This window comes from Pseudophryne corroboree, chromosome 6 (genome assembly GCF_028390025.1).
Source record: "Pseudophryne corroboree isolate aPseCor3 chromosome 6, aPseCor3.hap2, whole genome shotgun sequence".
NCBI lineage: Eukaryota > Metazoa > Chordata > Amphibia > Anura > Myobatrachidae > Pseudophryne > Pseudophryne corroboree.
In genome coordinates, this window is record NC_086449.1 from 123,546,643 (window position 1) to 123,574,258 (window position 27,616).

At 45.6% G+C, this 27,616-nt stretch overlaps 1 protein-coding gene across 1 annotated transcript in view; it reads right to left on the reverse strand.

Moving 5' to 3' along the window:
- BMP1 (bone morphogenetic protein 1) overlaps positions 1-27,616 on the reverse strand; it is a 73,199-nt gene that overhangs the window by 40,157 nt on the left and 5,426 nt on the right. Inside the window, exon 2 of the mRNA XM_063931813.1 lies at positions 5,284-5,379. Coding sequence (XP_063787883.1) covers positions 5,284-5,379 — 96 coding nt within the window. The remainder of the gene's footprint in view (positions 1-5,283; positions 5,380-27,616) is intronic.

The window sequence follows — 27,616 nt, forward strand, 5'->3', positions numbered from 1 at the left end:
GCTTAACACACTGCTCGATCCGTCCATAGATATATCTGCAGATCAATTGATCTGCAGATATATCTGTTAGTGTGTACCCACCTTTAGTCAAAATCTCTCCGTGTGTATGCACCTTAAGGCAATGTCCCCCTGGGATCAGTACGAGATACCGCCGGACGGGATCCCGGCAATCGGAATACCGACACCGGGATCCCGACCGGCACAATCCCGACAGGGGGGGCGAGCGCAACGCAGCCCCTTACGGGCACGGTGCCTCGCTACGCTCGACACACTAATTTATTCTCCCTCTATGGGTGTAGTGGACACCCACAGAGGGAGAATATGTCGGGATTGTGCCGGTCGGGATCCTGGTGTCGGTATTCCGACCGCCGGGAACCCGTCCGGCGGGATCTTGACCGCATTCCGTCCCCCTTCACGAGACCCCAGACATGAGATGCATAGGGCAGGTGTCCTCGCCGTCTTTGCCTGGGTAATGCACAAGATTCAGGAGGATGATCTACTCACCCCGGAGTGTGGCAGAACTCCTCTTAATTGCATGGTGTATGTGAGGAATTGTAAAGGCCCATACACACAAAAGACTTGAAAGATGTGAATGATCAACAATTTGGAAGATAAGAGATTTTCCTCGAGTCCCTGACACACGATACTGAGTGTACACACAGAGGAGTTTTTTTTTGTTTTTTTTTAAGATCTGAATGATGAACGATCTGGCTGGGAATGAACTGCTGGGATTGACGGGTGCGGGTTCATTGTTTGCTGTGTACACACTTGAATGGTTTGATCGTTCACAACAGTCGTTATCGCTTAAATCTATGGGGGTAAAAAAAAAATCTTCTAGTGTATATGTATATTACTCACACACCCTCCTGACACTTGCCCAACATTGTGGGGTATCATCATACAACCCATTAAGTACCTAGCAATCTGGTGGACCATTATGCAATAGATAGCATCTATCCTTGTGTACGTATGCCCATTTCCCTATAGATTGTAAGCTTGCGAGCAGGGCCTTCCTACCTCTATGTCTGTCTGTTTTTACCCAGTTTTGTTCTATTGCTGTTGTTCTAATTGTAAAGTGCAACGGAATATGCTGCGCTATATAAGAAACTGTTAATAAATAAATAAAATATATGGGCCTTTAGTGCGTTTATGCTGCGCAATTCCTCAGCACTTGAGGCTTTGTGGCAAATTCAAAGGGCTGGGACGCCCATGGCACTTTTCATCGGGGGACAATTGATTTCACAATTGAAACCACACAAGTGAAGTTACACACGTGGCCGTATCCTCTTGTCCTGGCGACCAGCGTTTACTAGCTCTTATAAAATCGAAGCTAAACAAGGAAAACAAACAGACCCGCATAGGCCGACATCTGTATCTCAGTCATTTTAGGTACCCTAAGCCCTGAATCAACAAAAACAGAAGGATGGCTATGGAAGTGTAACGAAGGTGATTACTAAGCAATTGTGCAAGGACTAATAAATAGTTAAAAATATTAAGGAAAGCAGAAATGGAAGACAGCCAGCCATAAATAGAGGAATGTGGTTTCTGCAGCGATTGAGTGGGGTGAGAGGCAGATAAAGGCAACGTGTGGGATTAGCATCCCAGGAACTGCATATTGAAATTCAGCTGGCTTCCAGCTAGAGTGTAATAAATACATATAGAGCTGACATCCCTCTAATCTGAGCTATACACACCGTGCCTCGTCCAGCCCATGGAATCCCTGCACTGATGGCGTCATACAGGGCATATATACACAACCACCAAATGTGGGGAGTTACAGTCAGAAGATATTATGGTATTTAATCTTGTGAAGACAGGCGAGATATGAACCAAAATATAATTACTCAGTACCCACTAATTCTGTACATCCATGCGACATACGGTTACGGTTTTTCTAAAGTTTATGAGGCTTTTATTTTCCACTCTCTTTGTTCAGTTGCCTTGCTACTTAAGGGTGGGTTTCTTTAGACGGAAGGGATTTGGATGAAGTTTTGTCTGTATTTAATAAATCTGCTTAAAAAAAATAAAAAAATAAAAAATAAGTGATCTTGCTACTAGACTTAAAGTGAGAAGGGTCTCCGCACGGTTCAGAAGCTTATCATGCCCAACGGCGCCAGTAGTGTCCCCTCATATAATAGCCTGCAGAAGATTGAATGGCCACAGGCTGCGCTAAAGTGTTGTCCACAAAGCCATGTAGAGGGTCTTGTCCAATCAGCTGGATCAGCATTGTTCATTGAAGCCTGTGAACTTGTAAACGTCTTCAGGCTTTCATGCCTGGAGTAACAACATTGTCCAGCACTAATAGGGGTGAATAGCGCCAAGCTACAGCATGAGGCCCCTGCAGTTCCGCTACGTGTGGGGGATGGAGGTCTGTTGACAAATCTAATTTTTTACCCCTAGATTATACGTGGGCCATGAACAAAAAATATGTCTTTTCTAAAGGTTCTGCTGATAGTGTGCACAACCCATCCCTGTGACCACTGAAATGTCTCTGTAACTTGTCAGTAATTAAGGGTAACAAGCCGATAACCCTGCCTTCTTCCCTGTATGCAGAGGTTTTGGAGGCAGATTATTTGTGGTCAGGAACAATATTAATAAGAGAGCAGCCCGTCCATGTACTAGGAGCTGGTCACATCAATTCGGCACTTTTATTAGTGTTATTGGTTATTTATAAGGCGCCGCCACTTCACATCTCTTAGTGTCATGTATCCTTGCCCACTCCGTAGGACGCCGGGATTCCCCTGTTAATCTTCCCATCCTGCCCGATTCTCTAGAAAGTGAGCGGGATGTGGGAGATCTTCCTACCCTTCTGGGGGTGCGGGGCACTACTACAAAAATTGTGCGTCTCCCCCAACTTCTGAGAGAGTAGTTAAATATGACACAAATACACACACAGATACGTTAACATACCTACCAACGGTCACGATTTTGGCAGAACAGTCCTGCTTTTCGAGCACTGTCCCGCCTTCCCACACGCGGAGCGCAGTGTCCCACGGCGGGAGGGGCGGAGGTTGTGTAGTTGGGAGGCCCCTTCTCACTCACTGCACTGCTTAGCATGCATGAAGCGTCTTTTCATCTGAGAGAGTGCTGGGCATACCCCCGGCATGACGAATAGCAGGGTACGTAACTCACAGTGGTACACAATTCCCGTGAGGCTACACACCCTTGTCAAGAGGCCGCACTACAGCAAGGCCACACACCCTTTTTTAGACAAAAATTCCGATCTGTCTGCATAGGATTTGGAATACAAGGCAGAATATAGAGAACCTGGGGAAACCCCCATACAAACATTGGGGGGAGAATACACTCATCCACTCCGATGTGGGTTTGGTTGAGAATTAAGCTCATGACTTAAGTGCTATGTGGAAGTAACACTGGCCACTATGCAACCATGCTGGCTGTAGTTTATGCTTTCAAACCAACTAAAGGATATCCATTACTTATTCAGGTAAAGGAGAGTGACACCCAGAACCACTATTTTCCCATTTCCAATAGTTTCTTGCAAACACTTAGCCAGATACATCTCAGGCCGCTGGGGACATAAGCCAAGGGTACGAGGGTTATAGTCCCCCAGAGTCTACACGTAATTCTGCACATTACACAACGGATTTAGAACATAGACTGGCGTGGAATGGTATTATTGTTCCTTAAACACATTCAATAACACCAGTCACATCAAATCTACTTCATAAATTCAATAACACTACTCAAAAATCAAATAGAAGATATTGGATCATACTAACGTATAATAAGCAGAGTGGGGTGTGTGTGTAAATTAATTTCCATGGCAGTTTATCAAAACAGGAAGCCCACAAGCACAACAGGATGACAGACCGGGGAGGTCAATGCACGGAGGATTAGATAGAATAGTGTATACAGGGGGAAAGTCAGGTTATAGGTGAGCAAGATAAACACAGGAAGGGAGAGATGGAAAAATGAGAACAAGATTTGATATTAGCGAACACAGAACCAGGGCTGGGAGTACAAGGGAGGAATTTGGGGCTTGCAAAACATAAAAAACACATGTAGGTCTTATACAAGTCATTATGTAACAAGCACAAATGCCCATGTAACAGTCCCTGTACTATGAAATCCTGTCTAACACTGCTCTCATTACTATCATTATTACACACCAGTGGGGGGAAATCAGACCTGATCGCTAGGGTGCGTTTTTTGGATCCCTGCAATCAGGGAGTCGCTGCCTACAGAGAGGGCATGGAGGGTGTGCAGGTGTGCGATCACATTTGTAGCAGAATTGCACAAACATCAGTTTGAGCAGTTTCTGCTCAGCCCAGGACTTACTCACCCGCTGCGATGATCGGGGCCGGAGCGGACGTCAGAAAACCTCCCTCCAAAGGCCTGGTCCCTCCTGCGTTCACTCCTTGAAAACGGTCAGTTGCCACCCACAAACACCCTCTTCCTGTCAATCGCCTTGCGATCGCCCGTGCGTTCTTAAATTTCGCACAATCCCGTCATTGACAGGCGATCCCTGTTGCTGCGGTCGGTTGCACCTGCGCATTGCGGTCCATACGCATACACAAATCAGATCTGATCGCAGGCTGTGAGAAAAAGCAACCTAGCGATCAGGTCTAAATTACCCCCAGTGTCTCCTCGGTATTCGGTCTTTAGATCGACACTATTGGTCAACATGCATTAGGTCGACAAGGTCACTAGGTCGATATGAATTTTTCACATTAATTTTTTTTTTTTTACTTTCTCATACTTTACGATCCACGTGGACTACAATTGGGAACGGTAACCTTTGACGAGCGCAGCGGTAGCAGAGCGAGGCGCCTTGTCCGAAGCATGGCGAGCAAAGCAATAATTGGAGTTCCCGGTCACTGTACGAAGAAAATTACAACAACAACACACAAAAAAAAAAACTCATGTCGACCGTTTCCCCCAAGTCGACTTTGTCTATGTCGACCTATTTCTGGTGTCGGCCAATAGTTACTGTCGACCCGATTGTCCACATCCCGTCTCCTCACAGCTCTACTAGGAAATGAATGCAGCTTTGTAAAAGTGGAGAAAATGTTGCTAGCAGTACAAGAAAAAATGTAAACACAAAACTAAAATGAGAGATTTTAAATATTTAAAGATGAAGAAGAGAATATGGCTGTACCGTGCTGACAGGGAGAATGGATATACGTGTTCTAATAACAGCATAATACAGAAGAGTGAATACATACATTATTGCAGCTAGACAGAAAAGTGTACGTTCCAAACTGGCGGCTGCAGTGCAATAAATGCATAGTGAACAGATTACATTTTATTACAAATCACCTGAAGATATTGTTCTGTTCCTTAAGTCCACAATCCGATCTATCTTGAAGTTGGCCAAGTCCTCTTCATCCAGGGCAATATCGCCCCAGAAAGCAGCTAGAATGGAAGAAAGAACCAAATTAGAGAGCAAGATGGAGAATTAGAAGAAAATAGCATTCATATTCCAAGTGCATTTACTCCCAACAGCAATTTTATAATGTGCCTGGTTCCTACACGCAACAAAAGCCCATTTGCAGGGCGTACCCTTTGTGCTTTCCCTCTGCACATATGCCATAACCAAGCACGTGCCACTATGGAGGAATCAGAATCCGATTTATTGACCACTTAAAACATATACAAGGAATTATTTCTGGTAAACCACATCTCTTAAAAGAAAAATATAACAAAAAAAACATTTAAAATAGATACCGCCTATGGACAAAAACTATTCAAATGTCTCGTGTTTGTAACCCGGCATGGTCTAGATCGGCATAACCGAACTCATCTCCACCTGTGACTGAGGAGTGAAAACAAGGCATTCTCACGTAGGCAAATTTAAGCAGAGTCAGTTGCAGGCTATGCAGAGTTGAACATAGGCCTGTTTGAAGATGGATCTTGTACTCCTAATATTTGGTAAGTGCGGAATGATGATGATTGATGACGACGACGACAACTAGCAGCAAATGAAATGTACACATAGAAGATGGGCGTACCGTAAGAAGCGTACTGATCTGCATATAGATGCAAACATGCATTATTACTGTACATGAAATGCGGGAGCACATACAGCCCATTTCCATTCATCAGGTCCTTCATGTTGAACCCCACAGCATTATAGAAGTCCATGGACCCAATTTTCACCACATACACAATTATTCCATCAAAGCTTCAATAAATTAAAAGTTCATAAAACATAGTTCCTAGGACTGTGTATTTTGTGTACTAAAGGAATAATCCTTGCTGCTTCTTAGGACATGCATTTTCCTTATTTGGTCAGGAGACCTATCTGCAATAGGGATCACGGTTCCCTCAGTGGCAAACTATAGAATGTGTCCAGTTGTTCCCAGGAGAGTTGATAATAAATGCAAACTGCAAAAGTATGAACACCTACTATGGGATGGAGATTCTAATGACCATGAAAACACTCCACCACCAAACACATGCCTCTTCCTCCCGATCCCTTAGTTCATCCTCTGATTGCCGCCTCCGTGCCACCCCGGTTATCCCCTCCCACACATGCCTTCAAGACCTTTCTTGTTCTGTCCCCATCCTTTGGAACTCACTCCCTCACCAAGTCAGACACTCCCAATGTTGCCAGCTTAAGATGTCCACTCAAACCATATGTCTTCATCCAAGCCTACCATTCAGCCTCCAATAGTCACTCGTCCCTTCTCCGTATCCTTCACGTCTCCCCAGTTCCTCTACCACTTGTTCTCCACTCCACTTAGCATGTACATTCTCACAAGCAGGGCCATCCTCCCTCATGGTCATCACTAGCACTCTACTTATGCTTGCTATACCATCCCTTTAAACTGGGACACTCATGAATTACACAGGTTCTGTGGCTGGTTGACCTCAAGTTTGCATTTTACATTGGTTATAAATCAGCCACAGAACCTGTTAAGTTCATAAGTGTACCAGTTAAAAGGGAAAGTATGGTAAGCCTAAACTCTACTTGCACCAGTGCTACTTGTTTCCTTATCTCTTTCAGTGACTATTGTGTGCTTGCCCTTTGATGGGTACAGGTCCTTTAAGTGCTGATCTGCCTTCCCTCTTCCAATGACTCAATGCCACTTTCTTGTTAATCCAGTGAGTACCCAGACCTCAATCCTATAATGTCCTACATAGTTTAATCAGTTTTATTGTTCTGTATTACTGAACGATATGTCAGTGTACACTTAATGTACCATTGATCTGTCATGTTCACTGTGTCAAACAAAAAAAAGGAGGGTGGTGCGCTTCATGTACTATGTAAATTTATATTTTAAGATGGTTTGTGTCTGTTCACTGTGTGTAAGGCTCTGCAGAAACTTTGTGGCACATAATAATAATAATAATACCTGTTCCGTACACAGCACAAACTATACCTACAAATACTGTAGATTGTCAGTGGGGCTAATTCAGACCTGATCACCCGCTGTGTGAAACTTTTCACACAGCGGGCGATCAGGTCTGAACTGCACATACGCAGGCGCGTAGATGTGCTAAATTTAGCACATCTACGATCAAGTCTGAATTACACCTAGTATGTCTGCATGGTGCAACTGGTCTGGACGATTCTAAAAATCTGTCTGGCATCTATAGTATATCACCACAGTGCACCCAATCTGGAATATTCAGAAGATCTGCCCAGCATCTCTTTACTGTGCAAATCACCTGTTCTATTTAGAATACCTGGCAACATCTGTACAATGCAATTATCCGTGCTATTTACAAAATGTTACTTCCTAGCATTTCTTCACAGTGCAATTACTTAAATACTGTAGATCCGTTAGCATTTCTCTACTGTGCAAATTACCTGTGCTATTTGTAAAAGCTGCCCATTATCTGAGCTATTTAGTGTCAATTACCATTGATCTGTTTTCTATATAAACTTTTAGTATCATTTAGTTATTTCCATTTAGTTGGCATGTTTATCTAGTAAATTTTGTTCTATGTTCCATCTAGTTAAACCGCACATTTAGCTAGTGCTTTAGTTTCTTATGCTATTGAGTCTTTCTGAAGAGTCCTGATCTCTTTAATGGTATGTGTCTGTGATCCTGAACCTGCACAACTTAAGAGCTGAAGTCCAGGCAGCAGCAGAGCAGTGGCGTCACAAGGGGGGTGCGGCCCGCACCCGGGTGTGACACCTGGAGGGGGTGACACCAAATGTCAGCTCCTCCGTAGTGACAGGAGCCAGGTGCTGCAGTGTGAAATTCCGCTACAGCACCCGGCTCCTGTCATAGCAGAGGAGCCGACAGCACACTGAGACCGTCTCTGGGGGAAGCCCAGCATCTCCGGAGATGCTGGGCACGCCCCCAGAGTGACGATGCCAGTATCCCCGCGAAGCCACGCCCCCTAGCTGTAAGGCCACGCCCCCTTTTTTTGCCGCGATCGCGGCAGTACATCAGGGGTGCGCACCGGGTGTCACCACACCTGGTGACGCCTCTGCAGCAGAGTACTAGTAACAATAGTAGTTCTGGGAAAGGCAGCTGTTAAGTACTCAGCAAGTTGGTTCTACAGGCACTTATAATACTCCAATTTATTCCAGCTCTTTTTGCCATCAAAAAGGAGATGTCCACTTTAGGGAAAACCTGCCTATTGTACCTACCATCCACATGAGGAATGTGGATGGTAGGTAAAGTGCAATTTACTAAAAATGCGCGTAAAGAGACACGTTTGGGCGCTCAAACGGGGCATTTCACGATCACGCCCATTACTTTAGTCTGGTTTAGGTGTTTTGCGCGCCTAAACCAGACTGTAATGGGTGCGATCAGTGGGAGGCATTTGAATATCACCACTCAATCTCCAGTCACGTTAGGCGGGAGATTGGGGCTGCGATAACATTTTATTACCCCCCTTTGTATGGGAGCTACTGTATAATCATTACTTTTTACACATGTACTTGGATTGGGGGTTAGAGTATATTAGGCTGGGTACACACTATACGGATGGATCTGCCAACATAGCGGCCAATTTGGTACGCATTCACACTTACCAATCAGCTGGTCGATGTGTCCTCCCGACGTCACAGCAGGGCGGGCATTTGAATTTGCCCACCCAGCTGTGATGTCGGTAGCCCATACACACAGCCAGACATGGCGATATATAATTGGCACCGGCTGTGTTGCAGGCCATCCCGGTATGTCTGCGAACGACATCGTTCAGAGACATATGAATACTGTGTACGATTCTGGGCACCATACTATAAAAAGGATATCCTGGAGCTAAAAAAGGTTCAGAGGCGGGCGACCAAACTAATTAAGGGTATGGAGACGCTGGCATACGAGGAAAGGCTTGCAAGACTAGGCATGTTTACACTGGAAAAGAGGAGATTAAGAGGGGACATGATCAACATCTACAAATACATAAAGGGGACAATATACAGATCTTGCGCAGGACCTGTTTTTGGTTAGATCAACACAGAGAACTCGTGGACACTCGGTCAGGTTAGAGGAGATTCCGCACAATACGGCGTAAAGGCTTTTTTACGGTAAGGACGATACGTGTTTGGAATTCCCTGCCTGAGGGAGTTGTAATGGCCGACTCAGTCAACACCTTTAAGAATGGGTTAGATAAATTCCTAATGGATAAGGATATCCAGGGTTACGGGGCATAGTCACGCACTATGGTTATTATAAAGAAAAAAAAGGGGTAAAACATAACGGCAGTCATCAACTTCAGTTAAAATTTTATACAAAATAATCCTTCATAGGAGACTACAAATAGGTTGAACTCGATGGACAATTGTCTTTTTTCAACCTTAGATACTATGTTATATCAGACCCCACCCCCGCCCTCTCAAATGCACTATAGATATATCACCTATTCAATGGAACAGGCGATAGATCTATTAGTGTGTACCCTGCAGCAGACCTCTGGTACAGAGAAAGGGAACTGCAGGAACGTACTGTGTGTTTTGTAGCTGCAAATATTAAATTGTGATTTCAGGAATAAATTCAGCTGAAACATTAAAAACAACTATCAGCTGAAACCTCAGCACGTGATTCTTGCTACACATTATGAGGATGTAAAACCATCTTGATTGTATAACGGTTATTACTAAATATTCCACAATAGATACATTATTCTTAAATAGAAATCAGGGCCAAACTGGTATAATCAGAGCTTGCAGGCACATCACACCCAGAACCTTATGTCTCGCTTCTGCCGCTACTGCCCTGTAGCTGGCTTGGCACAACGGAAAGCTCAGAGTAACAGGTGAAGCTACTCTCATAACAGAATATTTTTTTGTAGAACGACAAGACAAACAACGAAAACCTTTTCACAGAGAAAATGCTGCCCCGTTTTTTTTTTCCTTACAGGCTATAGAAAGCTAGTTGTGTTCCAAAGGTTGAAGCCACAGATTGTCATTCTAGTGGTAATAAAGTACAGACCCCCAGACTACCACTCCCAGTCCCAGTACTCTAATTGGTAGACAGCGGATATTATTCACCAAAGAGCTGGCAGTGGTCTAGTGGTTATGACTTCATACCAGCTGTCTGCTCTATACTTCCACTTTAACATCTACCAAAGTGGCAGAAGGTAAGAGCATAATCATAGAAACACCCAGAATGAGTAGGGGCAGGGCCATCTTTTTGAATGGGCTCAATGGGCAGTTCCCCATGGACCCGAGGAGTATAAGGGCCCTAGTCCGATAGCCGAGGGTCCCCTTTTTCCAGGGGGACCAGATTTTTGGAAATCGGCCCTGGGGAACTGGAGATATCAGACTTCAAAGCAGTGGTCCCCATCCGAGCCTGTTAATTGCTCTTTCTAGCCAGATATCTCGGGTTCTGTCTGACTTAAAGAGTTTTTCTGAGGGTATTCTCATGCAGTTTGTCTCTATTATGCCTAGAACCAGAGATATCAGCCTTCCAGCAGCTGGTTCCTGCTCCAGCTCCACACGCCTGGTATGTAGTTTTATATTTTCGTTGGTGGATTGCTCTGGCTCCCAAACTTTGATCCCCAAGTCCCCAGCACCTCCTGAAAGTTGGGATTCTAGTTTTTACTTTTTTATCCTATTGGAAGCTAAGAAATATATATCCAGGAACTGGGGATATCTGCAGTCAAGCTGCCCTCCCACCGGAAAATGATGAATATTAATCCCGCTCCACTATCCACCCCTCCCCTGCACATTAAACACCCCCTACCGCCCACGGAACATCAAAGCTGCCGCTTATAGCACCCCCCAACCTTTCCGCTGGAGAAAGGGTAGGGGCCTCAGTGCATTGCTTTGCCCAGGGGCCTACACTGCTGTTAAGACGGCCCTGGTAGGTGGTGATCTCTGAGACTCACGAGAAGATGAGGACGATGTATCAAGCAGTGAACATAGAGGATAAGTGGGCTAGTGGAAAAATTGGCCATAGCAACCAATACACTTCCACCTATCTGCACCATTGTGCTGCGGTGTGGCGCAGTAAGGCAAGACACATTATCAAGTCCCACCTACCACCGAATACATAGATCTAGCCTCTGCATCTCAGCCGAGGTATGAAAAACTAAAACAAAAAAATAAAAATTATATATATATATATATATATATATATATATATATATATATATATATATTTTCTTCCAACAATCTGATTCAGGGGCACGCTGTGTGGACGCGTACAGCATGTTCTTCAGGTGAACCTCCCCACAGGCAGTTAAATATCTTCCAAAAGCCTCAAAAGGTTGATATGCTCACAATTTCAGTTGGTTTGGGTGCCACTGATGCATGGCTTCAGTTGTCCTAAAGTCTCAAAAAAAACATAATTGCCTACTTTTCCTTTCTCCTCTCCAGGACAATCACAGAGAGGAGATGCCGCTGACCACTTTGGGTCCCCGTTGTGGCAAAATACAGTGAAACACGTGTCTATGGTGAAGAGGCCGGATAGAATGATACAATTTTCATCATTTAGAAGGGCACAAGGTAGAAGGATACAAAAACCATTTCAAAAGCTTTTACTCTCCCTCTGAGTACCGTTCAAAGTGTATGGCATCACTAAAACCTTGCCTAGATCAGGACATCCCTCATAACTAGATATCCAGGAGGATATTGCACAGGGATATTACCAAGAGGCCAATGAGAACTTTGAAGTATTTACAAGTCTTTATTGCCGAGTTTGGTCGGTCTGAGCTTGTAACAACTATCTCATGAGCTTTACACAAAGCCAGCCTGTATGGCAGGGTGGCAAGAAAGAACATCTTCTGAAAAAGTGCATCACTCCTTGTTGCTTTGCAAGAAAACACTTGGACGATTCTGAGGCCATGGGGCAAAAGTTTTTATGTATGTTTTTGGACTGAACTCCAAGAGCTAAAGTTTGTTGAAAACCAAACACTGCACACCACCCAAAAACACACCATACCTAAAGTTATGCATGGTGGTGACAACATTATGTTTTGGGGGGGTTCTCTTCAGCAAGAACTGGGCAACTTGGTCAGGATTGAAAGGAAAAGGGATGCTGCCAATTATACCCACATTATAAGTTAAAACCTGCAGCCCTCTGCTAGACAGCGGAAGATGAACAGGTGGCTCAGTACGACAACAACCCTACACAAGAAAGCATAGAAGGTGAATATCCTTGAGTGGCCAAATCTAAGCCCTGACCTAACTCTGATAGAAAAATCTATGAATGGACTGGAAGAGAGGTGTGGTATGATTTGTCAACTGTTATCACATAGACATGAGAATGTCGTCAACGGTCATTTGTCTACACCACAGGTTCTCAAACTCGGTCCTCTGGACCCCACATGGTTCATGTTTTGCAGGTCACCTGTAGATTTTTAAAATGTGACAGTTGGTGATACACAGTGCACCTGCTGGGTGACATGGAAAACGTGAACTGTGTGGGGTCCTGAGGACCGAGTTTGAGAACCACTGGTCTACACAGATGATATGTTGGTACACTGTCGACAAACCGTTGCTGGTGGACAACTGGTATCTCACTTTCTCCTGTCGGCAGCTCCGGCATCTTCTTTAGGGTGCTGGCAGTCGCATGTGATACAGTAAACTCCATTCCAATGAGTATTCAACCTCTCATCCCTATTCCTAATCTCCACCCCTAATTCTTGTTCTAGTGCCCAACCCTCCCAGCAGTGCCTAGCCCTAACGGTCTGCATCCTCTGAATGTCAACATTTCAACACTGTGAATAAGGTAACATTCTAAGGATGTCGGCATTGTGCCTCCCGACATGTTGACACCATGTCAGCATTTTAATGTCAACATTGTGGTGTCGACATCATGTCAACATGTTGACTGTCGACCATCTGACTAGATATCCTTGCAGAGAGCAGTCCATCACCGCTCACCATGAAATCTGACTGAACTTGAACAACTCTCCAAGGTAGAAGGGAAAATATTCCCCAATCCAAGTGCTGAAAGCTAGAACATAATCAAACAGATTGAAAGCTATAAACGCAGCAGAAAGTCTCTACAAAGTATGAAATCAGGGGACAGATCAAGATTCCAACCCTGTTAATATGGTGTTTTATACATTTTTACAACAGCTGCATTTTTTTCCCATTAGATGAATGTTGCAAGACGAAAATGTGTAAATATGATGGTTGTGCAATAAGTTTCCGGATGTGCAGTGCATAGTAGACAACTGCAAGCTGTTTTTTTTTTTAGATGAAGCACCAGCTTGAACCATTGCGTTTGAGTGCTTTGCAGAATTTTGGTGCAGGAGACTGTTCCTGGAAGATGAAGAGCACTGCGGCTGCCATATGCCTGCCATCGTGAGGACAACGTTGCTGCAATGCGGGCCACGGTTGAGGTGGACGCCAGGGTGACTGTGACCCAGTTAAAGAAGGACATAGGCATCTTATAGGTATTCATTCCCTTTGATCCTCCATAAAAAGCTTCACCTGGACGAGGATTCCGCATGGTGGGTGCCCTATTAGCTGACTCAAGAGCAGGTGGAGGTTTGGGTGACTTGGTGTCGCAGCATGCTGGCCAGGTTTGATGAAGGAGGGGGGGGGGGGGGGGGGAGAATGTCTCAAACGCAGTCTGGTAGATCATCACTGGCAATAAATCCTGGATCTACAGTTCGCCCAGTAAACCCCAGTTGGAGGTATGCCACCACAGAAGCTCCGACGTGAGCGGTTGCCAAGACTGGTCATGTAGCTACTGTACTACTCTCATGCACCAGTGCACCATCACTGGGGACTGGTACGCCAACTAATGCCTGGCGCAAGTGTTGGAAGCTGTTTCCAGGCACCGTTCAAGAACTGTCGCTCCTGGTGCCCTTCTCCATCATGACAATGCACCTGCCCCCAAGTGGCGGATTTTCTGGCACATGAACGCATCCAGGAGCTTTGTCATCTGACACACAGTCCAAACCTGGCCCCCTACGACTTCATGTTCCTACAAATCAAGATGCGTGGGATATGTTTTGAGTCATCGGAAGCTGCAGTGGAGACCTTGCCTTCATCCAGCATGTAGAAGACATACCTGCTTGGACTGGTTCAGCAGCTTTACCACGTGATTTGAGCGCATGCAATTTTGCATAGACTCCTCTCTTGAATACTTAAAAAAAATAAAAAATGATGTTAAATTTGTTTGTAAATATAATACTTTTTGTGTATCCGAAAACTTACTGTACATCCCTCATAAAGCAGGAAAAAGTTTACTTTTATTTATGTTATTTTCCAGGGTCTAATGTGACTAAAGGTAGGTGGCTTGACAGGATATGATTATTTTTCTATGGGCGCCATAGTATTATTATTAAAATTTTTTATAAAGGCGCCACAAGTGTTTTGCAGCACCGTTCAAAAAGGACAGTAGTTCGCATTACAGTAAAAAAACAAAAATAGACTACAGATAACAAAGAGCACCACAATTCTCAAAACATAATATAGCTAAGATGTAAGTAGCGAGGGAGACGTCATCATACTACTAGGAGCGGGTGGTATTCATGTGACCGGCGGTCGGGAGACAGACAGTCACATGACCTCCTCCACCATCCTGACCCCTCACTATCCCGATGGACGGCATGCCGACCAACAGGGACTATTTCCACTCGTGGGTGTCCACGACACCCATAGAGTGGGAATAGAACCGGTGGCGACCGCCATGGGTTCCCGGCGTCGGTATGCTGCCGGGATCCCGGCGTCTGTAAGCTGACCGGCGGTCAGCCATACTACACCCCTAAGAACTGCTGGCCATAGATAGAGATGAGCCTTTACCAGCAGGAGAAAAAGCAGGTAAAGATGGTCTCTGAATAGGAGAGAGCTGCGAGTGAAACGTACATTACACCCAATCTATAGCTCTACAATAGTCAGTTCTCCCGACATTAGTAACAGGTTCTTGCAGTTGTCCAGGTGTCAGCGCTTGTTTTCATGGGAAAGGAAACTGTTTTATTTTGTGCAGGAAAGTGTCCCCGTTTCCCCTTACTGGAAAGGAGGAGGTGAGCAGTTTATGACATCATTTCTGCTGCCTCCCGTTCTGGTCAATTCAAGGTCGGAAAATGTGTATCCGGTTCCACGATCTGAGCATTCTACATGATCCGTTGCACCATTTACAATATACTGTGCTTCCGATTTTCCTACATCTTCAGTAACCTGGACTGAATTGCCTCATTGATCCACTCATCGTTTATTTTAAATCAGGAATCTACAAGTTATCGGTATGTTTTACCGACAGACGGGATGACAGCTGTCAGTATACAGACATTGGCATCCTATCTGTCGGAATCGTGGCATCGAGTCCACTCGCTGTGTTCGCCATGCTTCAGGCCCGGTGGCTCAATTCACTCGTCACAGATTATATTCCCACTCTGTTCGTGGCGTGGACCCACCAACCAAAGTGGGAATACCCTGCGGAAGTCGGGATTCCGTCTGGCGATATTTCATTGGCTGTTGGGATTCCGGCATCGACCTCTTGAACACCGGGATCCCCACAGCAGGTATTTTAACTGCATCCCATCTACAACATGGTTACATTTTCCCTGCCATGACATTAGATCAGCAAAAATTAGGCCACCTAAGAGATTATATACTCGATCCTCTTTTGGAAGTTTGGGACAAAGACTATCCATAATACGCACAATCCACACCGTGACCTAACCAAGCGCAGGATCGGACTGGCCCACAGGGGAACAGGAGAAATCACCGGTGGGCCCCACTCCCTGTGGGCCCTCCTCCTCCTCTAGGGATCAGGTTCCTGACTCTATCCTAGTGCACTTGAATTATGCATTATACTTATGTTACATTATACTTCACAAGAATACGGTTTATTATATATTTACCAAGGGGCACAGAACATGTACTCTGTAATGGGTTGCCAAACCTCTGTGGTGGCTGGCCACGCACCAGTGGAGCCTGGCCACACCCTTAACCATGGGCCCCTACAACAGCATCCGCCCGGTGGGCCCTTTATGTCCCAGTCCAACACTGACCAAGGGGGAAATGTATTAACATTTTAAAAAGTGGAGAAGTTGCCCAATCAGCTGCTAGCTAGGATTTACCATGTACATTCTATAAAATTATAGGAATAAGCCGATTGGTTGCTATGGGCAACTTCTCTATTTGTTCACTCTTTAGAAGGTTTGATTCATCTACCCCCAAATCACACCCATTGCAAGTGAGACCACACAGTCTCTGATCAGCCACATCTGCTGCTGATAATCAGGACTACTGGCCACTATTCTACTGAATGACACAAGCCACGTGTGTTTGGGCAATAATAGGTCTATAACCAATGCTGGTTTGGATGTACATGGGCTTATGGACTTATTAATGTCACCATCATATAGCTGTGTAATATAAATGTTATTACAGGTTGAGTATCCCTTATCCAAAATGCTTGGGACCAGAGGTATTCTGGATATCGGATTTTTCCGTATTTTGTAATAATTGTATACCATAATGAGATATCATGGTGATGGGACCTAAATCTAAGCACAGAATGCATTTATGTTTCATATACACCTTATACACACAGCCTGAAGGTCATTTAATACAATAGTTTTAATAACTTTGTGTATTAAACAAAGTTTGTATACACTGAGCCATCAAAAAACAAAGGTTTCACTATCTCACGCTCACTAAAAAAAAAGTCTGTATTTCGTAATATTCCGTATTTCGGAATATTTGGATATGTGATACTCAACCTGTACTTTAATTTTTATGATACTTTTAGTAATTACCTTAAAAATGTGTCAGTAAAAATATTAACCGTCAGTAAATCAGTCTAAAATTATTAGCAAAAATAAATCAATCCCAACTCAAACTGCAATAGGAAAATAAGAGCATTATGTACGTGGTGGAGGGAATCCAATGATGCGATATAACATGTATAATATGGATATGATCAGTGCCACATTAATAGGGCAGATGGGACTACAGCTCCAGACCGCTACATGAAAACAGGCCCCTAATCATCATGACGACCAATAGCCCCGGCTAGCCACACAGTCGGCCATAATTCCTAACTACTAAGACTGTATTTCAATTTTCTTCACAAAATTATGTCATTTTTCTACTTTTACGGAGACATTGGGCTGGGATCGGTATGTGATCCTGCCGCACGGGATGCCAAATGTCTGTATACCGACATCGGCATCCTGGGCACTAAAATGTCGGCAGGGGGCGAGCTATGGGTGTCGTGGACATCAATAGAGGGGATAATCGCCTACCTTGCCAGTATTCCGGCGTCGGTATAGTACCCCCGTCGGCATCCCGGCGTTGGAATGGAGACAGCCGGGATCCCGAAAAGTGGTATGTTAATTGCATCCCATTGGGCTGATAGCGTAAGGGGTGTACACACTGTACTGCCCACACCCACATACAGCTAGCCACACCTCCTCCGCTTCTCACAATGGCATCATCATCACTTTATTAGAAAATCAGTATAGCTGGACATTATTCTGCAATATATGACTACTGAATATATCCTGCATTTTTGGGGGAATTTTCTTAGAATAATTCTAATTTCACTAGGATGGACTATGCATATATATTTATATCACTGTCTATCTCCATTCCCGTGCTACAAACAACACTGACACGCCGAGCGCCCGGCTCATACTGAGGATTACCAGTAATGCAGTCTCATTAGCACGGTGCTGGTGTATAGCAGAACAGACTTGGCTATGTGAGCCGCAGACAGAGTGAGCTGTGTAAACGGACTCCCCTACAACAAACACATGGATTGTGCACCTACAGACACTGTACACATGGACGGTTCCTCTAATAAGGCTCAGAACGAGCCCTTTACACGTCTGGTGGACAGTGACAGCAGACACTCTGCCCACAAAGAGATACGAGCCTTCTAAGCCAGAGGTTCCCAAACGCGGTCCTCAAGGCACCCCAAGTATATCCATGGCTCAGCACATATGGTTAAAGCAACTTGCCTGAGGTTGTAATTAAGTCTCATGTGGCCAAGCATTGATCAACTTAAAACCTGGAGCGTTGGCGCGCCTAGAGGATCGTGTTTGGGAAACGCTGTTCTCAGCTCTGCAAATATATGTTTTATAGTATGATCCTGAACGTCTGTATGCCAGTATTCTACGTATGAGGAACATCTTGTTGGGAATAAAGGGGTCTATTTACTAAGCCTTGGATGGAGATAAAGTCACTGGAGATAAAGTATCAGCCAATCAGCTCCTAACGGTCATGCCACAGGCTGTGTTTGAAAAATGACAGGAGCCGATTGGCTGGTACTTTATCTCCAGTGACTTTGGGGTATATGCAATTAGCGGCGAATCGCGGCAAATTATCGGCCATTTTTCAATTCAACACAATTTGACAGTCTAATTTCGGCAAGTGGGTGCCAAAATTGACCAAATGCAATAAAAAACGGATTCGACAGTCCCGCTGCCGAAAAACGGCCGATTTGACGGATTTGTTTCCGATTTTTTAAAAACAGGTAAAAACCTGGAAAAAAAATGGCGTGGGGTCCCGCCTCCCAAGCATAACCAGCCTCGGGCTCTTCGAGCCGGTCCTGGTTCTAAAAATCCGGGGGGAAAAACTGACAGGGGATCCCCCGTATTTTTTACACCAGCATCGGGCTCCACTAGCTGGACAGATAATGCCACAGCCGGGGGGGTCACTTTTATACAGCGCCCTGCGGCCGTGGCATTAAATATCCAACTAGTCACCCCTGGCCGGAGTACCCTGGGGGAGTGGGGACCCCTTCAATCAAGGGGTCGTCCCCCCCAGCCACCCAAGGGCCAGGGGTGAAGCCCGAGGCTGTCCCCCCCATCCAAGGGCTGCGGATGGGAGGCTGATAGCCTTGAGAAAATGTAAAGAATATTGTTTTTTCCTGTAGTACTACAAGTCCCAGCAAGCCTCCCCCGCAAGCTGGTACTTGGAGAACCACAAGTACCAGCATGCGGGAGAAAAAACGGGCCCGCTGATACCTGTAGTACTACTGGGGAAAAAATACCCAAATAAAAACAGGAGACACACACCTTGAGAGTAAAACTTTATTGCACACCTGCCGACATACACATACTTACCTATGTTGACCCGCCGACTGCCACGTCTCCTGATCCGACGATCCGGGGTACCTGTGAATCAAATTATACTCACCTCAATCCAGTGTCCAGATATAAATCCTCGTACTTGGCAAAAAAAAGAAAACGAACAGCCGATCCAGCGGACTGAAAGGGGTCCCATGTTTACACATGAGACCCCTTTCCCCGAATGCCGGGACACCACGTGACTCCTGTCACCGAGGTCCCTTCAGCCAATCAGGAAGCGCTACTTCGTTGCACTCACCTGATTGGCTGTATGCGCGCGTGACCTCAGACAGCGCCTCGCAAAGCCTCTCCATTACTTTCAATGGTGGGAACTTTGCGGGTAGCGGTGGGGTTACCCGCGGTCAGACGCTGACCGCGGGTGACCTCACCGCTGACGCAAAGTTCCCACCATTGAGTATAATGGAGAGGCTTTGCGAGGTGCTGTCTGACAGCTCAGACGTGCAGCCAATCAGCAGAGTGCCAGGACGTTGCGCTCGCTGATTGGCAGAAGGGACCTCGGTGACAGCAGTCACGTGGGGTCCCGGCATTCGGGGAAAGGGGTCTCATGTGTAAACATGGGACCCCTTTCAGTCCGCTGGTTCGGCTGTTCGTTTTCTTTTTTTGCCAAGTACGAGGATTTATATCTGGACACTGGATTGAGGCGAGTATAATTTGATTCACAGGTACCCCGGATCGTCGGATCAGGAGACGTGGCTGTCGGCGGGTCAACATAGGTAAGTATGTGTGTGTCGGCAGGTGTGCAATAAAGTTTTACTCTCAAGGTGTGCGTCTCCTGTTTTTATTTGGGTATTTTTTTCCCAGTAGTACTACAGGTACCAGCGGGCCCGTTTTTCTCCCGCATGCTGGTACTTGTGGTTCTCCAAGTACCAGCTTGCGGGGGAGGCTTGCTGGGACTTGTAGTACTACAGGAAAAAAACAATATTCTTTAAATTTTCTCAAGGCTATCAGCCTCCCATCCGCAGCCCTTGGATGGGGGGGGGGACAGCCTCGGGCTTCACCCCTGGCCCTTGGGTGGCTGGGGGGGGGACACACCCCTTGATTGAAGGGGTCCCCACTCCCCCAGGGTACCCCGGCCAGGGGTGACTAGTTGGATATTTAATGCCACGGCCGCAGGGCGCTGTATAAAAGTGACCCCCGGCTGTGGCATTTTCTGTCCAGCTAGTGGAGCCCGATGCTGGTGTAAAAAATACGGGGGACCCCTACTCTTTTTGTCCCCCGTATTTTTTGCACCAGCACCAGGCGCAGAGCCCGGTGCTGGTTTTAAAAATACGGGGGATCCCCTGTCCATTTTTCCCCCGGATTTTTAGAACCAGGACCGGCTCGAAGAGCCCGAGGCTGGTTATGCTTTGGAGGGGGGACCCCACGCCATTTTTTTCCGGGATTTTACCATTCCATCTAAAAAAAACAAAAAATTTTTAAAAATATATAATACTTGTGCCTCCCAAAAAGACAAACCAAGTACCTAATCCCTTCTAATATAAATAGATATGCTATTACCAATAAAAAAAACACCCTAAAAAACATGTTTTAAATTTTTTTTTTTATTAGATTCACCCACCAAAGTGTAGAGGATTGAAAATGACGAATTTACTGTCTAAAAGCACTGTTGTCGAATTTCCAAACTTCAATTGAATATACTTTTGTCAAATTGCCGCATTTGTACCATTGCAGAAAAGTCGAATTTGACAAATGTCGAATTTCAAAAAGACGAATTTTGAAAGTCTGTTTTTTTGATGGAAAGTACTGAATTGCATTGTCGATTTTTTTTTTTTGGCGAAAAAGTCCCGTTTTTCGACAATTTCGGGAATTCGACCGCAGTTGCATATACCCCTTTATCTTCATCCAATGCTTAGTAAATAGACCCCAAAGTCATTAGGCCGACAATAACAACCACAGTGTCGACAATCTCAGAGTTTCCACATGTAAAATGACGACATTGTCAGAATGTAGACAGCAGGGGGGGATCTGTACTTATCAGATGATTCCGCCGGAACTGAGGGTCACGTGACTGGCGGGACACGGAAGCTGCCGATACTTTGGGTCCAGGTAAGTGACAACTGAGCCGCAAGGGACGATGTGATGACATTCTATTAAATCAACATTTCATCAGTGTCTACATGGAGAATGCCGACATGGTCAAAGTTGACAATGACCATGTCAACCTTTCCATGTCTAGAATATGAATGTCAACACATCCTGCCTAACCTTGCTGATCACAGATTAATATCAAAAGACAGCGCCAACATAATACACAGTACTGTGCAATCATGCTGTTCAGCCACATCAGTCCCCACCACAGTGGAGCTTACAATCTAGGATCCCTAAAATAAGCACACAAATACACATCTGGGCCATTTCTAGGTGTCTATTTCCCATGGCCTGCAGTATCCCATTATCCCTCTTCTAATAAACAACTGCTATCATTTCTATCCACAGCGATAGCAGATGAGTTATAGTGGAAATTTACCATAACCGTCATGCCAAGACAGCGCATCCAAAATGGAGGCCTGTACCGGCAATGCCTTTGCCCCATTGGTCAGTCCCTGCTTCCATACGGCAGAGGTGAGGGAGGTGTTTGTACTTTGTATGCCCGCACTCCAGGCAGGTGTGGTAAACAAGATCTACTGTCATTAGGTCAACCCCATGTGGTCTACAGGCATAAAGGTTGACATAGACAAAAGATCATAGACAAAGGGTCAACATGACACAGAAATGGTCAACACACTTTTTTTTTTTCTTCCATTTTTGGGGTTAGTGTGGAAAGTTTTTTACATATGGGACCACCATTTGTAGAAATGCACACCCTTGCGAGCTCACTTCACTTGCCACGCTTCGGGCATGGTGTCTCGATCCGCTTTGCTCACCACAATGTTACTAAAGGTTATGGACTAAAGGTGTGACATGGATAGTCAAGGAAGAAAGAACACCCCAAAAATGTGTCAACAATTGTCATATTGACCATATGAACCGGTCAACATTTTGCCTATGTCAACCTTTCATACGTTGACCTTTTGTCCATGTCAACTTTGTACCCGTCGACCATATGGAGTCAACCTAATGTATGTCAACTAGGGTGGCCAATCCCGGGCCGTTTTTTTCAATCCCGGGATTGAAAAACTATCAATCCCGGGATTCCTGGGATACCCGGGATTGGGTTAGTGAAAAAAAATATATATACATATATTAATGCCCCCTGTCCAGCCCCTACAGTGGATCACCCTCCTCTCTGGGTGGCCGGGCTGGTGGAAAGATTGGGTGTGGGCGGTGTGGCTTGCAGTGGGGTGTGGACTGTCTGGCTGGCAACGCGGGTGGCATTGGGCTCCTCTTACATCAGGTCTCGCTGCGCGCAGCCGCACAGCTAGGGGAAGGGAGAGCTGGGCAGCATCTGAGCCGCCTGCTGAAGCTGCTCGCATTATAAAAGAAAAAAAATGTAAAAAAATAATTTGTGGCTGATCTTGGGATTCAATAATGGGCAATTTTCTTCCAGAATCCCACCAATCCTCGAATCGGGATTGGCCACCCTAATGTCGACCCATAGTCGACCCGGATCCGCTCCAGGCTGACGCAGAGGAATGCAAGGTTCCCTCTCCAATGGTTATGTAGACAGTATTGGCTAACGTCATCTTCAGATGGCATTAACTATCAAAGTCAAGCTTGAAAAGCAAAGGTTTTCAGGGCTTCATAAATTAGTCCAGACTGCTGTCCCCATTGGAAACTGCTGTATTCTGCGGTATTGGGTTGAATACTAGATAGCTCTGGTGTCCCCTGCATTTAGCATATGACAAATACCTACAAAGTACATTAATCATGAGGAAACAGCCGTTTGGCTTGATAACTGTATCACTCGTACACCACTAGTGCAAAGAATGAATCAGGCTGTATGAATTCTAGGAACAAATCACATTTGAGGTAGCAATAAAGATATTTATGCATTAAGGTCTATTATATGTGTCCGAGGAACAAGAAAAAACAGACCAACAGATTTGGAGCCAATAAAAGAAAGAAGAAAAAAATAATAATAATAATAATAAAAAAGGACATTTCTGCAGCTGGAACAGCTTGGAGCTTTCCACAGCTATATGCACAGGCTGCAGGCTCCCGATAGCATATCCAGACACCGTCCTGCATTTGCAATTAAAGCAAGGGGTTATGAACATACGAATGTGCACTGTGTAACAAAGAACAGCTTCGATTTTTCTCTCAGTCATTTTGGCTCTAGCAATCAGACTTTTGGCAAATTTGGCAGCTTGCTGTAAATGTGAATGTAAATTACAACCATATGTCGTAGTATCCAATTAGAGTAAAGTACAAATATTGAGAAAAAGATTATTTCCATGTTGATAATCCTAACTCTCTACCTATACGATGCAAAGCCCAGGTGCACTCAACTCTTAGCACTTGTCCTCGTGTTTTTTATAAAGCTACTTTTAAACACTAGGAACAGTTTTACAGTGTCCTCAGCATTACACACTACAGACACCACTGTCACGCTGGGAAGCGGCAGCATTACACACTACAGACACCACTGTCACGCTGGGAAGCGGCAGCATTACACACTACAGACACCACTGTCACGCTGGGAAGCGGCAGCATTACACACTACAGACACCACTGTCACGCTGGGAAGCGGCAGCATTACACACTACAGACACCACTGTCACGCTGGGAAGCGGCAGCATTACACACTACAGACACCACTGTCACGCTGGGAAGCGGCAGCATTACAGACACCACTGTCACGCTGGGAAGCGGCAGCATTACACACTACAGACACCACTGTCACGCTAGGAAGCGGCAGCATTACACACTACAGACACCACTGTCACGCTGGGAAGCGGCAGCATTACACACTACAGACACCACTGTCACGCTGGGAAGCGGCAGCATTACACACTACAGACACCACTGTCACGCTGGGAAGCGGCAGCATTACAGACACCACTGTCACGCTGGGAAGCGGCAGCATTACAGACTACAGACACCACTGCCACGCTGGGAAGCGGCAGCATTACAGACTACAGACACCACTGCCACGCTGGGAAGCGGCAGCATTACACACTACAGACACCACTGTCACGCTGGGAAGCGGCAGCATTACACACTACAGACACTGGTACTCCCAGCACAGGGCTATCCCGCCCCGCATGTCAGTGCTGCCCCCCCGCAGAAGTGCAAAGGCATCGCACAGCGGCAATGCCTTTGCACTTCAAGAGTAGCTCCCGGCTAGCACAGGTTTAGCGTGCTGGCCGGGAGCTACTCATGGCTCCCCGGCCCGCAGCGGCTGCCTTCGGCTGTCTGGCATGCGCCGGCGCACAGCACGGCGCCGCATGCGCAGTTCTGACCTGATCGCACCGCTGCAATAAACCGCAGCATACGATCGGGTCAGAATGACCCCCCTAATGCAAGTCCTACTAGTGTATGGCCAGCATAAGCTCTGGAGCGTGGTACATAAGGGAATCCGCATTTTTGGCTTTAGTTCATCCTGCCCATTGCGAGAGTCTGAGATAAATTTGAGAAAGAGATTGTCTCAGCTTTAGACCCCTACATGGAAACTAGATTTTAACGGTAAATTAAACATCAGCAACAATTACTTGGATTTTTTTTAACATGTTTATTCATTATTCTCATTTGATTTGCTACAATATTATAACGCCATTAAGAGGCATCGTCTTATATGTTTGACTGGGAAGCTCCGAGATACAATATAAGAGACAGTTTCTCATTTCCATTTAAAAAAAAAATAAAAAAAAATCATTTACCTTGTTAGATAAGGCCGTTTCTGTTAGAACATGACCATTGTGTGTTTACCTGCACTTCCACAAGTACACAAGTCAGACATGAGTCAGTGTATGTATGTGTGATTCACTGCATTGTGTATGAATGAGTGTGTCAATGTGCGTGTGTCTGCGTGTCTGCCTTTTATGTGTTTAGGTGGCAGGGGATCTTTCTGCATGTGTGGGGAGGGAAGAGGAACGTTGTCTGTCTATGTGTCAGTGTGCGTGCACAAAGGAGAGGAGCCGAGAGTAAGTGTGCAATAGGGAGAGACGCTGACTGATGGAGAGAAGGGGCATACAAGAGAGAGTGCCATGTGGTCAGCAGAGTGCTGGAAGTAGTAAGGGAGCATGGAGTGTGAATGAGGCATACATGTCCAGCATGTCACATTACAGACCATTTATTAAAAGACACTTTATAATTTCAAAGTCTTCTTTCTATTTACGATGATACAAATCCCAGCAGTTAGGGATCGGTTTTCACATATTCGCTGCGCCGTCTGTTACATGTGGTGCACAGCTGTCCGATCTTGCACCTCTTGGTTTGAGACATCCCCACACTATGATAAGAGACTCTCCCACGTCTATGTACAGCACTGCTCCTATTACATACTGACAGGGACTCCTCCAACTTCAGCTTATTCGTCTCCATGGCCGGAGATGTATCAAGAGAGAGATAAAGTGGCAAAGTTGCCCAAAGCAATCAATCGGCTCTCTAAATTCACATATACTGTGCTAGATAAATAACAGATAGAAGCTTTGGTTGACTTGGGCAACTTCTCCACTGTATCTCTCTCCAAGACTTGATACATCACCCTATCAGTGACTGACGCAGAGTAACAAGCCGAGACAGAGGCAACTGCACTGACATTACGTGCTTGGCGTAAGCCCATATGCAGTTATATGCATCTATACGGCTGCACTGCCACTACCAGTAAGCTTGGTTTCACAGACGTCACTATCTGTGCAGTTGCGGCAGCCCTATTCTTGATGCTAGAGATCCGTCTGAAAACAGGCGCGTTTATACGTATGCTTAACGGTGGCCTGGAGATGTACAGCGCCCTCTTTCCACCCGCACTAAACACATGCCTCCCAACTGTCCCAATTTTGGCGGCACAGTCCCATTTTTCTGGAACTTTCCTGCTGTCCTACCCAAAGGTCGTAGTGTCCCGCGGTGGGGGCAGTTGGGAGACCCTCTCACCCGTGGCAGAGCGGCAGTGAATAGATGCTGTGCCATGCACACAGCATCTATTCACCTTGAAAGAGGGACAGGTACAGGGGGCATGCCAGCAACTCACAGAGCGCTCGGCATGCCCCAAACAGCAGCGAAAACAGGAACGTGACCCACAATTGTGGCACTTCCGTGAAGCCACACCCCTGTCCCTAAGGTGTGCTAAACGTAGACTACATACGATCACACCGCTACAATCCAGTTGCACCCTTCAGCAATGGGATCCACTGAGTTGTCTATGACTCATCATCACCCATAGATGCACATGATAAGTTACAGAGTACGCATAGTGCAAACACACACAAGAGCCATTAGCAAGACCGACACAAGTCAGCCCATTTTTCCTCATGCAGCGATTAGGAGCTAGATAACATAGATAATCCAGTAATTTTACATTACACCCCGAGCTTTATCTCAGTCCACTTTATCTCTTGCAAATGCTTAGTACATAGATCCCTAAGCTCTCTATTTCCCCCAAGCTTTGGACTGTCCAACACTTGCCCCCTCCACCATTAGCGATGTTCTCACCTAACACGAGTAGCTTTCTTAAGGACCCTACACACTGGGTGATGTTGGCGATATTATAGACCAGTGGTTCTCAAACTCGGTCCTCAGGACCCCACACAGTGCATATTTTGCAGGTAACCCAGCAGGTGCACAGGTGTTAATTACTCACTGACACATTTTAAAAGGTCCACAGGTGGAGCTAATTATTTCACTTGCAATTCTGTGAGGAGACCTGCAAAACATGCACCGTGTGGGGTCCTGAGGACCGAGTTTGAGAACCTGTGTTATAGACCACAGGTTCTCAAACTCGGTCCTCCTGACCCCACACAGTGCATGTTTTGCAGGTAACCCAGCAGGTACGCAGGTGTATTAATTATTCACCGACATTTTAAAAAGGTCCACAGGTGGAGCTAATTATTTCACTTGTGATTCTGTGAGGAGACCTGCAAAACATGCACTGTGTGGGGTCCTGAGGACCGAGTTTGAGAACCTGTGTTATAGACCTTCGATATTATCGATGGTCGATATTCATTCTTTTTTACCAATGATTTAAAGCCTACACACTGGATGATATCGATGGTCAATTTGGACGATACGAGAGTATAGACATCTATATCATCCAAATTGCCTGGCATGTATAAACAATGATTGTTTAATGATGAATGATTGCAGGCACGTG